The sequence below is a fragment of the Papio anubis genome, chromosome 4 (genome assembly GCF_008728515.1).
Source record: "Papio anubis isolate 15944 chromosome 4, Panubis1.0, whole genome shotgun sequence".
Classification (NCBI taxonomy): Eukaryota; Metazoa; Chordata; class Mammalia; order Primates; family Cercopithecidae; genus Papio; species Papio anubis.
This window is the reverse complement of record NC_044979.1, coordinates 50,554,246-50,568,249: the sequence shown is the minus strand read 5'-3', so window position 1 is coordinate 50,568,249 and position 14,004 is coordinate 50,554,246. Positions and strand designations below refer to the sequence as shown.

The 14,004-nt window shown below is 40.2% G+C and overlaps 1 protein-coding gene across 50 annotated transcripts in view; it reads right to left on the bottom strand.

The window, feature by feature from the left end:
• Window positions 1-14,004, bottom strand: part of NRCAM (neuronal cell adhesion molecule) — a 304,888-nt gene that overhangs the window by 63,190 nt on the left and 227,694 nt on the right. For all 50 annotated transcript variants that reach the window (XR_004183175.1, XR_002521138.2, XR_002521139.2 and 47 more), the window contains one exon: window positions 13,372-13,483. Coding sequence is in view for 45 of the 50 variants with exons in the window: in XM_009203691.4 (XP_009201955.2) it covers window positions 13,372-13,483 (112 nt within the window). In the remaining 5 variants the exon portion in view is untranslated. The remainder of the gene's footprint in view (window positions 1-13,371; window positions 13,484-14,004) is intronic.

Here is a 14,004-nt window from a genome sequence, read left to right as displayed (position 1 = left end):
TTTAGAGAGCTGAGTGAAATACAGGGGTAGAGGAGGCAGCAGGAAAGACCCTGTGAATTCACTGGGTCCCCAAGCAGGCCATTCCTGCCTGGCACCACAGGGATCCTTCAGGAGGGCACCCAGAGGTGTGGGGAAAATGCCACAGGGAGAAGGAAGTTTCCAGCTGAACTTTATAACAATTTGAACCAGGCGAGAAACCTCCTGGCCAGAACTCGGGGGAAGGCGTGAATCCAGCGTGCAGACTCCACAGGCTGGGGAAGAACTAAGCCCTTTTCTTTTGCAGCTGGGAGGTGGATAGTCTGCGGCAAGTGCTCAAGCCCTGCTCACCTACTGCCTGGAAACAGACTTGGGGTTGTTAGGGTAGGCACTGTGGCAGTGAGACTGGCCTTTTGGTTTGCGTGGGAGCTGGGTGAGGCCTGTGACTGCCGGATTTCCCTCACTTCCCCGACAACCTAGCAGAGGCAGCCATAATCCTCCTAGGTACACAACTCCATTGACCTGGGAACCTCACTCCCTCCCCAACAGCAGCCACAGCAAGACCCACCCAAAGAGTCTGAGCTCAGACATGCCTAGCCCTACTCCCACCTGATGGGCCTTCCCTACCAACCCTGGTAGCTGAAGACAAAGGGCGTATAATCTTGGGAGTTCTAGGGCTCCAATCACCACCAGTTCCTCTCCATACTACCACAACTGATGCTCTCTGGAAAGCACCACCTCCTGGCAGGAGGCCAACCAGCACAAAAATAGAACATTAAACCACTAAAGCTAAAAACCCTCACAGAGTTCATTTCAACCCCTTGCCACCTCCACCGGAACAGGTGCTGGTATCCATGGTGGAGAGACTGACGGTTCACATCACAGGACTCTGTGCAAACTCCAGTAGCAGCCTAGAGCTGGGTAGACTTGCTGGGTGGCTAGACCCAGAAGAGAGATAACAATCACTGCGGCCTGGCTCACAGGAAGCCACATCCATACGAAAAAGGGGAGAGTACTACATTAAGGGAAAACCCCATGGGACAAAACAATCTGAACAACAGACTTCAGCTCTAGACTTTCCTTCTGACAGAATCTACCCAAATGAGAAGGAACCAGAAAACCAACTCTAGTAATATGACAAAACAAGGCTTTTTAACAACCCCCAAAGAATCACACTAGCTCACCAGCAAGGGATCCAAACCAAGAAGAAATCCCTGATTTACCTGAAAAAGAATTCAGGAGGTTAGTTATTAAGCTTATCAGAGAGGCACCAGAGAAAGGCAAAGCCCAATGTAAGGCAATCCAAAAAACAATACAAAAAGCAAAGGGAGAAATAGTCAAGGAAATAGATACCACAAAGAAAAAACAATCAAAACTTCAGGAAACATTGGACACACTTATAGAAATGCAAAATGCTCTGAAAAATCTCAGCAATAGAACTGAAAAGTAGAAGAGAGAAATTAAGAGTTTGAAGACAGGTCTTTTAATGAACCCAATCCAACAAATACAAAAAGAAAAGAATAGGAAAATATGAACAAAGCCTCCAAGAAGTCTGGGATTATGTTAAATGACCAAACCTAAGAACACTCAGTGTTCCTGAGGAACAAGAGAAATCTAAAAGTTTGGAAAACATATTTGGAGGAATAATCGAGGAAGACTTTTCTGGCCTTGCTAGAGACCTAGACATTCAAATACAGGAAGCACAAAGAACACCTGGAAAATTCATCTCAAAAAGATGTCTAGGCACACTGTCATCAGGTTATCCAAAGTTAAGATGAAGGAAAGAATCTTAAGAGCTGTGAGACAAAAGCATGAGGTAACCTGTAAAGGAACATCTATCAGATTAACAGCAGAGTTCTCAGCAGAAACCCTACAAGCTAGAAGGGATTGGGGCCCTATCTTCAGCCTCCACAAACAAAACAATTATCAATCAAGAATTTTTTATCCAGCAAAACTAAGCATCATATTTGAAGGAAAGATACAGTCTTCTTCAGACAAACAAATGCTGAGAGAATCTGCCATTACCAAACCACCACTACAAGAACTGCTAAAAGGAGTTCTAAATCTTAAAACAAATCCTGGAAACACATCAAAACAGAACCTCTTTAAAGCATAAATCACACAGGACCTATAAAACAAAAATATAATTTAAAAAGCAAAAACAAAAAACAAAAAACCCAAGGTACACAGGCAACAAATAGCACAATGAATGCAAGGGCATCTCACATCTTAATACTAACATTGAATGTAAATGGGCTAAATGCTCCACTTAAAAGATACAGAACTGCAGAATGGATAAGAACTCACCACCAACTATCTGCTGCCTTCAGGAGACTCACCTAATGCATAAAGACTCACATAAAATTAAAGTAAAGGAGTGGAAAAAGGCATTTCATGCAAATGGACACCAAAAGCAAGCAGAGGTAGCTATTCTTGTATCAGTCAAAACAAACTTTAAAGCAAGAGCAGTTGAAAGAGACAAAGAGGGACATTATATAATGGTAAAAGGCCTTGTCCAGGAAAATATAACAATCCTAAACATACATATACCTAACACTGGAGCTCCTAAATTTATAAAACAATTACTAATAGACCTAAGAAATGAGATAGACAGCAACACAGTAATAGTATGGAATTTCAGGACTCCAATGACAGCACTAGACAGGTCATCAAGACAGAAAGTCAACAAAGAAACAATGGATTTAAACTATACCTTGAAACAAATAGACTTAACAGATATATACAAAACATTTCATTCCACAACTGCAGAATACACATTCTTTTTTTTAAATTTATTTTTGTTTTTTAAAAATTTTATTTATGTGTATTTTTTACTATACTTTAAATTCTGGGATGCATGTGCAGAACGTGCAGGTTTGTTACATAGGTACACACGTGCCATGGTGCTTTGCTGCACCCACCAACACGTCATCTACATTAGGTATTTCTCCTAATGCTATCCCTCCCCTAGCCCCCCCACCCCTCAACAGGCCCCAGTGTGTGATGTTCCCCTCCCTGTGTCCATGTGTTCTCTTTGTTCAACTCCCACTTATGAGTGAGAACACGTGGTGTTTGGTTTTCTGTTCCTGTGTTAGTCTGCTGAGAATGATGTTTCTAGCTGCATCCATGTCCCTACAAAGGACATGAACTCATCCTTTTTTATGGCTGCATAGTATTTCATGGTGTATATGTGCTACATTTTCTTTATCTGGTCTACTATTGATGGGCATTTGGGTTGGTTTCAAGTCTCTGCTATTATGAATAGTGCTGCAATAAACATACGTGTGCATGTGTATGCAAGGGTACCTCACATCTCAATACTAACATTGAATGTAAATGGCCTAAGCGCCCCACTTAAAAGATACAGAACAGCAGAATATAGTAGAATGATGTATTTATAATCATTTATAGTAGAATGATTTATAATCCTTTGGGTATATACCCAGTAATGGGATTGCTGGGTCAAATGCTATTTCTGGTTCTAGGTCCTTGAGGAATTGGCATACTGTCTTCCAAAGTGGGTTGAACTATTGACATGCCCACCAACAGTGTAAAAGTGTTCCTATTTCTCCACATCCTCTCCAGCATCTGTCGTTTCCTGACTTTTTAATGATTATAATTCTAACTGGCATGAGATGGTATCCCACTGTGCTTTTGATTTGCACTTCTCCAATGACCAGTGATGATGAGCTTTTTTTCATGTTTGTTGGCTGTATAAATGTCTTCTTTTGAGAAGTGTCTGCTCATATCCTTTGTTTACTTTTTGATGAGGTTGCTTTTTCTTGCAAATCTGTTTAAGTTCCTTGTAAATTCTGGATATTAGACCTTTGTCAGATGGATAGATTGCAAAAATTTACTCTCATCCCTACTATTACTGTGTTGCTGTCTATCTCATTTCTTAGGTCTATTAGTAATTGTTTTATAAATTTAGGAGCTCCAGTGTTAGGTATATGTATGTTTAGGATTGTTATATTTTCCTGGACAAGGCCTTTTACCATTATATAATGTCCCTCTTTGTCTCTTTCAACTGCTCTTTCTTTTGCTGTGCAGAAACTCTTTAGTTTAATTAGATCACATTTGTCAGTTTTGACTTTTGTTGCCATTGCTTTTGGTGTTTTAGTCATGAAGTCTTTGCCCATGCCTGTCCTGAATGGTATTGCCTAGGTTTTCTTCTAGGGTTTTTATGGTTTTAGGTCTAATATTTAAGTCTTTAATATATCTTGAGTTAATTTTTGTATAAGGTGTAAGGGAGGGATCCAGTTTCAGTTTTCTGCTTATGGGTAGCCAGTTTTCCTAATATCATTTATTAAACAGGGAATCCTTTCTCCATTGCTTTTGTCAGGTTTGTCAAAGATCACATGGTTGTAAATGTGTGGCGTTATTTCTGAGGCCTCTGTTCTGTTCCGTTTTGGTACCAGCATCAGTTTGGTACCAGTACCATGCTGTTTTGGTTACTGTAGGCTTGTAATATAGTTTGAAGTAAGGTAGCGTGATGCCCCCAGCTATGTTCTTTTTGTTTAGGATTGTCTTGGCTATATGGGCTCTTTTTTGGTTCCATATGAAATTTAAAGTAGTTTTTTCTAATTCTGTGAAGAAAGTCAATGGTAGCTTGATGGGGATAGCATTGAATCTATAAATTACTTTGAGTAGTATGGCCATTTTCATGATACTGATTATTCCTATCCATGAGCATGGAATCTTTTTCCATTTGTTTATGACCTCACTTCTTTCCTTGAGCAGTGGTTTGTAGTTCTTCTTGGAGAGGTCGTTCACATCCCTTGTAAGTTGTATTCCTAGGTATTTTATTCTCTTTGTAGCAATTGTGAATGGGAGTTCACTCATGATTTGGCTCTCTGTTTGTCTATTATTGGTGTAGAGGAATGCTTGAGATTTTTGCACATTGATTTTTGTATCCTGAGGCTTTGCTGAAGTCGCTTACCAGCTTAAGAAGATTTTGGGCAGAGACGATCGGTTTTCTAAATATACAATCAGGTCATCTGCAAACAGAGACAATTTAACTTCCTCTCCTCCTATTTGAATATGCTTTATTTCTTTCTCTTGCCTGATTGCCCTGGCCAGAACTTCCAACACTATGTTGAATAGTAGTGGTGAGAGAGGGCATCCTTGACTTGTGCCAGTTTTCAAAGGGAATGTTTCCAGCTTGTGCCCATTCAGTATGGTATTGGCTGTGGGTTTGTCATAAATAGCTCTTATTAGTTTGAGATATATTCTATCAATACCTATTTTATTGAGAGATTTTAGCATGAAGTGCTGTTGAATTTTGTCGAAGGCTTTTTCTGCATGTATTGAGATAATCATGTGGTTTTTATCATTGGTTCTGTTTATGAGATGGATTATGTTTATTGATTTGCATATGTTGAACCAGCCTTGCATCACAGGGATGAAGTCTACTTGATTGTGGTGGATAAGCTTTTTGATGTGCTGCTGGATTCGGTTTGCCAGTATTTTATCGAGGATTTTTGCATCAATGTTCATCAGGGATACTGGCCTGAAATTTTCTTCTTTTGTTGTGTCTCTGCCAGGTTTTGGTATCAGGATGATGCTGGCCTCACAAAATGAGTTAGGGAGGATACCCTCTTTTTCTATTGTTTGGAATAGCTTCAGAAGGAATGGTACCAGCTCTTTTTTGTACCTCTGGTAGAATTCGGCTGTAAATTCATCTGTTCCTGGGCTTTTTTTGCTTGGTAGGCTATTAATTATGGCCTCAATTTCAGAACTTGTTATTAGTCTATTCAGGGATTTGACTTCTTCCTAGTTTAGTCTTGGGAGGGCGAATGTGTCCAGGAATTTATCCATCTCTTCTAGATTTTTTAGTTTATTTGCGTAGAGGTGTTTATAGCATTCTCTGATGGTAGTTTGTATTTCTGTGGGATCAGTGGTGAAATCCTCTTTATCATTTTTTATTGTGTCTATTTGATTCTTCTCTCTTTTCTTCTTTATTAGTCTGGCTAGTGGTCTATTTTTGTTAATCTTTCCAAAAAACCAGCTCCTGGATTCACTGATTTTTTTGAAGGGTTTTTCATGTCTCTATCACCTTCAGTTCTGCTCTGATCCTAGTTATTTCTTGTTTTCTGCTAGCTTTTGAATTTGTTTGCTGTTGCTTCTCTAGTTCTTTTAACTGTGATGTTAGGGTGTCAATTTCTGATCTTTCCCAGTTTGTCCTGTGGACACTTAGTGCTATAAATTTCCCCCTAAACACTGCTTTAGCTGTGTCCCAGAGATTCTGGTAAGTTGTGTCTTTGTTCTCATTGGTTTCAAAGAACATCTTTATTTCTGCCTTAATTTCATTATTTACCCAGTCATCATTCAGGAGCAGGTTGATCAGTTTCCATGTAGCTGTGTGGTTTTGAGTGAGTTTCTCAATCTTGAGTTCTAATTTGATTGCAGTGTGGTCTGACAGACTGTTATGATTTCTGTTCTTTTGCATTTGGTGAGGAGTGTTTTATTTCCAATTCTGTGGTCAATTTTAGAATAAGTGTGATGTCGTGCTGGAAAGAATGTATATTCTGTTGATTTGGGGTGGAGAGTTCTATAGATGTCTATTAGGTCTGCTTGGTCCAGAGCTTAGTTCAAGTCCTAAATATCCTTGATAATTTTCTGTCTCGTTGATCTGTTGACAGTGGGGTGTTAAAGTCTCCCATGATTATTGTGTGGCAGTCTAAGTCTCTTTGTAGGTCTCTAAGAACTTGCTTTCTGAATCTGGGTGCTCCTGTATTGTGTGCATATATATTCAGGATAGTTAGCTGTTCTTGTTGCATTGATCCCTTTCCCATTGTGTAATACCCTTGTCTTTTTGTTTTTTGGTCTTTGTTGGTTTAAAGTCTGTTTTATCAGAGACTACGATTGCAACTCCTGCTTTTTTTTTTTTTGCTTTCCATTTGCTTGGTAAATATTCCTCCATCCCTTTATTTTGAGCCTATGTGTGTATTTGCACATGAGATGGGTCTCCTGAATACAGCACACTGATGGGTCTTGATTCTTTATCCAGTTTGCCAGTCTGTGTCTTTTAATTTGGGCATTTAGCCCATTTACTTTTTTTTGTTTTTTTTTTTGGAGATGTAGTCTGGCTCTGTTCCCCAGGCTGGAGTGCAGTGGCGCGATCTCGGCTCACTGCAAGCTCCGCCTCCTGGGATCATGCCATTCTCCTGCCTCAGCCTCCTGAGTAGCTGGGACTACAGGCGCCTGCCACCGTGCCCAGCTAATTTTTTTTGTATTTTTAGTAGAGACGAGGTTTCACCGTGGTCTCGATCTCCTGACCTTGTGATCCACCCGCCTCGGCCTCCCAAAGTGCTGGGATTACAGGCATGAGCCACCGCGCCTTGCCTGCCCATTTACATTTAAGGTTAATATTGTCATGTGTGAATTTGATCCTGTCATTATGATGCTAGCTGGTTATTTTGCCCGTTAGCTGATGCAGTTTCTTCATAGTGTCGATAGTGTTTACAATTTGGTATGTTATTGCAGTGACTGGTTCCAGTTTTTTCTTTCCATATTTAACGCTTCCTTCAGGAGGTCTTGTAAGGCAGGCCTGTTGGTGACAAAATCCATCAGCATTTGCTTGTCTGTAAAGTATTTTATTTCTCCTTCACTTATGAAGCTTAGTTTGGCTGGATATGAAATTCTGAGTTGAAAATTCTTTTCTTTAAGAATGTTGAATATTGGCCCCCACTTTCTTCTGGCTTGTAGGGTTTCTGCTGAGAGATCTGCTGTTAGTCTGATGGGCTTCCCTTTGTGGATAACCCAATCTTTCTCTCTGGTTGCCCTTAACATTTTTTACTTAATTGCAACCTTGGTGAATCTGATGATTGTGTGTCTTGGGGTTGTTCTTCTTGAGGAGTATCTTTATGGTGTTCTCTGTATTTCCTGAATTTCAATGCTGGCCTGTCTTGCTAGGTTGGGGAAGTTCTCCTGGATAATATCCTGAAAAGTGTTTTCCAACTTGGTTCCATTCTCCCTGTCACTTTCAGGTACACCAATCAAATATAGGTTTGGTCTTTTCACATAGTCCCATATTTTTTGGAGGCTTCGTTCATTCTTTTTCATTCTTTTTTTCTCTAATCTTGTCTTCACACTTTATTTCATTAAGTTGATCTTCAATCTCTGTTATCCTTTCTTCCGCTTGATTGATTTAGCTACTGATTCTTGTGTATGATTCACAAAGCTCTTGTGCTGTGTTTTTCAGTTCCATCAGGTCATTTATGTTCTTCTCTAAACTGGTTATTCTAATTAGCAACTCTTCTAACCTTTTTTCAAGGTTCTTAGCTTCCTTGCATTGGGTTAGAACAAGCTCCTTTAGCTCAGAGGAGTTTACTATTACCCACCTTCTGAAGCCTACTTCTGTCAATTCGTCAAACTCATTCTCTGTCCAGTTTTGTTCTCTTGCTGGTGAGTAGTTGTGATCTTTTGGATGAGAAGAGGCATTCTCATTTTTGGAACTTTCAGCCCTTTTGTACCGGTTTTTCCTCATCTCTGTGGATTTATCTACCTTTGGTCTTTGATGTTGGTGACCCCTTCAGATGGGTTTTTTGTGTGGATGTCCTTTTTGTTGATGCTGATGCTATTTCTTTCTGTTTGTTAGTTTTTGTTCTAACAGTAGGCCCCTCTGCTGCAGGTCTGCTGGAGTTTGCTGGAGATCCACTCCAGACCCTGTTTGCTTGGGTATCACCAGCGGAGTCTGCAGAACAGCAAAGATTGCTGCCTGTTCCTTCCTCTGGATGCTTCGTCCCAGAAGGGCACCTGCCAGATGCCAGCTGGAGCTCTCTTGTATGAGGTGTCTGTCGACTCCTGCTGGGAGGTGACTCCTAGTCAGGCGGTATGGGGTTCAGGGGCCCACTTGAGGAGGCAGTCTGTCCCTTAGCAGAACTCTAGTGCTGTGCTGGGAGATCTGCTGCTCTCTTCAGAGCTAGCAGCAGGAATGTTTAAATCTGCTGAAGCTGCACCTGCAGCTGCCCCTTCCCCCAGGTGCTCTGTCTCAGGGAGATAGCACATGGAACTCCCTGACTGGGGCTGCTGCCTTTCTTTCAGAGATGCCCTGCCCAGAGAGGAGGAATCTAGAGAGGCAGTCTGGCTACAGCAGCTTTGCCGAGCTGTGGTAGGCTCTGCCAAGTTCAAACTTCCTGGCAGGTTTGTTTACACTGTGAGGGGAAAACTGCCTATTCAAGCCTCAGTAATGGCAGACGCCCATCCTCCACCAAGTTAGAGCATCCGAGGTCGACTTCGGACTGCTGTGCTGGCAGCAAGAATTTCAAGCCAGTGGATCTTGGCTTGCTGGGCTCCATGGGGGTGAGATCCACTGAGCTAGATCACTTGGCTCCCTGGCTTCAGCCTCCTTTCCAGGGGAGTGAAGGGTTCTGTCTCATTGGTGTTCCAGGCACCACTGGGGTATGGGGGAAAAAAAAAAAAAAAAACCTCCTGCAGCTGGCTTGGTGTCTACCCAAATGGTCGCCCAGTTTTTTGCTTGAAACCCAGGGCCCTGGTGGTGTAGGCAACCCAGGGAATCTCCTGGTCTGCAGGTGGTGAAGGCCATGGGCAAAGCATAGTATCTTGGGCCGGAATGCACCGTTCCTCATGGCACAGTCCGCCATGGCTTCCCTTGGCTAGTGGAGGGAGTTCCCTGATCCCTCGCACTTCCTGAGTGAGACGACGACCCCACCCTGCTTCGGCTTGCCCTCTGTGGACTGCACCCACTGTCTAACCAGTCCCAATGAGATGAGCTGGGTACCTCAGTGGGAATGCAGAAATCACCCACCTTCTGCATTGATCTCACTGGGAGCTGTAAATTGGAGCTGTTCCTATTCAGCCATCTTTCTAGCCACCCAGAATACACATTCCATTCAATAGCACATGGAACTTTCTTGAAGATGGACCATATGATAGGCCACAAAATGAGCCTCAATAAATTTAAGAAAATTGAAATTATATCAAGCACTCTCTCAGACCACAGTGGAATAAAAGTGGAAATCAACTCCAAAAGGAACCTTCAAAGCCATGCAAAAACATGGAAATTAAATAACCTGAATGATCACTGGGTAGAAAACAAAATCAAGATGGAAATTTAAAAATTATTCTAACTGAACGACAATAGTGACACAACCTATCAAAACCTCTGGGATACAGCACAGGCGGTGCTAAGAAGAAAGTTCATAGCCCTAAATGCCTACATCAAAAAGACTGAAAGGGCACAAACTGATAGTCTAAGTCATACCTCAAGTAACTAGAGAAACAAGAACAAACCGAACCCATACCCAGAAGAAGAAAGGAGATAAAATCAGAGCAGAACTAAGTGAAACTGAAACAAACAAACAAAAAATACAAAAGATAAATGAAACAAAAAGCTGGTTCTTTGAAAAGATAAATAAAATTGATAGACCATTAGCAAGATTTAACCAAGAAAAGAAGAGAGAAAATCCAAATAACCTCATCAACAAATGAAACAGGAGATATTACAACTGACATCACCAAAATACAAAAGCTCATTCAAGGCTGCTATGAACACCTTTACACACATGAACTAGAAAACCTAAAAGAGACAGATAAATTCCTGGAAAAATACAACCCTCTTAGCTTAAATCAGGAAGAATTAGATACCTTAAACAGACCAATAAAAAGCAGGAAGATTGAAATGGTAATTAAAAAATTAACAACCAAAAAAAGTCCATGACCACATGGATTCACAGCAGAATTCTACCAGACATTCAAAGAAGAATTGGTACCAATCCTTTTGACACTATTCCACAGGATAGAGAAAGAAACATAGGAAAAAATGCTCAACATCACTAATGATCAGGGAAATGCACATCAAAACAACAATGCGATACCACCTTACTCCTGCAAGAATGGCCACAACCAAAAAATCAAAAAACAGTAGATGTTGGCATGGATGCGGTTATCAGGGAACACTTCTACACTGCTGATGGGAATGTAACTAGTACAGACACTATGGAAAACAGTGTGGAGATTCCTTAAAGAACCAAAAGTAGAACTGCCATTTGATCCAGCAATCCCACCACTTGGTATCTACCCAGTGGAAAAGAAGTCATTATACAAAGAAGATACTTAACTTGCACACGCATGTTTATAGCCTCTCAGTTTGCAATTGCAAAATCGTGGAACCAACCCAAATGCCCATCAATCAATGAGTGGATAAAGAAACTGTGACATATATATATATATGATGGAATACTACTCAGCCATAAAAGGAATGAATTAATGGCATCTGCAGTGACCTGGATGAGAATGGAGACTATTATTCTAAGTGAAGTAACTCAGGAATGGAAAACCAAACACCATATGTTCTCGCTGATATGTGGGAGCTAAGCTGTTAGGACACATAGGCATAAGAATAATACAACGGACTTTGGGAACTTCGGGGGAAGGGTGGGAGGGGGTTGAGGGATAAAAGACTACCAAAAATAGTGTGATGGATGCACCAAAATCTCACAAATCACCACTAAATAACTTACTCATGTAACCACACACCACCCATACCCCAATAACCTATGGAAAATAAAAAAATAATTTAAAAAAAGCTTAGCCCAGTCATCACATGGAACCATGAGAAATAATAAATTATGGTTCAAGCAAAAACAACAACAAAAAAGAAATGCAAGTGGGATTAATTGATTATAATATTGGTTTGGTTTATTTGGTTGAGTAAAATAAACTGAGCATATGTATCTGATGAAACAGCTTCTAGAATTAAAACATGCTGTAAATATAAAAATAAGTATATTTTGAAAAACTATATACATGTGGAATCTGATAACATATTGATATTTCCTCATAATCAGACTAGTCTGCATCTTAGATGATATGAGGGTAAGAAGGAGATGGAAGCATAGTTTCATAGTTTGAAATTATGAAAAAGCCATGAACTGTTTTGGAGGCCAGCTACTGTACTTTGCCATTGTCAGGAATTATAAATATTTTGATTTTATAAGTCTGATGGTTGGTTTATAAGTGATAGAGTCCCAATCTTGGTTTTACAACACTCCAAAGTTTTAAAAAATTCTTTTGGGAGTATTGTGAAATTTCCAAATACCAACCATATTTTAGTTTTTTTATGAAATATGTCATTTGTGGGAAAAGAAGTCATTAAATTGTGAGAATAGGTACCTTCTGCTCCCAAAAGTTGTAGGCTGGCAGATTATGCCACTATCTTACACCATAACGATGGAAATTGGGAGGATTTTTTTTTTTCTTAATTCTAGCAGAAGAGATAGGGTTTTAACATATCTTTAAAAGGGGGTTTTGCTGGTTTTCTGTAGCTGGCAGAGCTGAGTAATGCATACTGTGATTTCCTGCCTCGGCCAGCAGAGGCCTCCATGTGCCTCCTTAAGTCAAGTTTTCCTTGATTCAGGAAGGAATGTGAGACCAATGAGTTGCCTGTCAAGGACAGCAGGAATCACATGTAAGGGCAGCATGTTTCTGAGATTCTATTCCAGGTTTTCAGCAGATGTGCCCATACCAATGGTGCTTGCTCTGTGTCAGGCAGAAGACAGGGACTATACAGAAATTCCTTGTAACACAGAGCTAACATCACAGTTGCTTTTGTATCTGGGCGAGGCTTCCCTGTAACTCCTGTTAAAGGCACATCAGTTCTGGGGTGGCTTCAATTTTGAACTGTGCACAGATGAGTTATTTCAAAGAGTCTAGGCTTGGCCTTGTGACCTGCCAATAGGAAGTAGGTGAAAGGACAGCGTGCCAGTTCTGAGGCTAGGATTTAAGAGGCAGGCCCTGTGCATGTTGTCTGTTGTTAGGAGAACAAGCCAGGACGAGACTGCAAGAGAGATCTTAGCAACTTAGGCTATCAACTCAGATGCCCCAGCTAACAGCCGGTAGACTCCAAGGGCAGTGGACCCGCTGCTGAGCCACCTAAGCAGATTCATGAGCATGCTTAACTGAAATTAGCCCAACCCAGCTGGTTAGAAGACAACTGCTCTGTAGACCTCTCGACAAGTGATCAGTAATAAATAGCTATTATTTTTAAAGAAATTTGAGGTGGTTGGTTACAAACTAGCAAAATAATGTCCTCTAATTATAATCATAGCAGTCACAAGGTGATTACTGACACTTATTTTAAGATAACAGTACTACATTAACAAAATATTTAAACAATAATATGAGATAATATTTCAACAATCATAAGGTGATTACTGATACTTATTTCAATATGATTACTATTACATTAACAAAATATTTTAACAACAATATGAGATTCATATGCCTACTTTGGAAATAATTACCAAATTTTTCTTGATGCTTGGTAGAATTAGTAGAAGACAGTGACTCCTCCTATGATATTACTAACACCTCTCTACCAACCTACTATATTTTTATAAGAAATGTATTTCAGGACAGAAAGTGTGAACTCACAGTCCTTCTGCAATGCACTCCAGTGAAAGCACATTTCCCCTTAATTCCTCTTTGTTACTTGCATTGCCCTCTGGAGTTAAAAATGTTGGTGGCCTCTCTCTACTTGATTTAGCTGCAAACAAGAAAATCAATATGCATTACACCTTATAATATGTATTTCTATAAACACTTCATTGTCAAAAAAGCTGTCTAAAATTCCAATCCCTTTTTAAGCTATTTAACATTAATTGTGAAATTTGTTAAGCTACACATACACACTCTCTGCGTTATAAGTAGTCATCACTTACACTTACTCAAGTTACCCAGGAACAGAAACAACCTTGGTTGCATAAGCACTAATAATAAGGACTGTTTTCCTTTTGTATATTCCCTTAATTTGGGTTAGGTTTTTACAAATTTTCTGTGGGTTAGAAAATTTTCAAAATGTTGACATGGAGAGGAAATCGTGTTATTGAGCTGCATTTCTCTTAGGATTAGTGCTTAGGTCAAAGCAAAAATTAACTGTCTATCTTCTGGAAGATGTTAGGTTTTTATAAAGATATGGTTATAGAAGGGGTATTCTTGTTTACAATGGGGACAACATTATAGCCAATACTACTGATTACTCATATTAACATCCTCAAACTGCAAGGT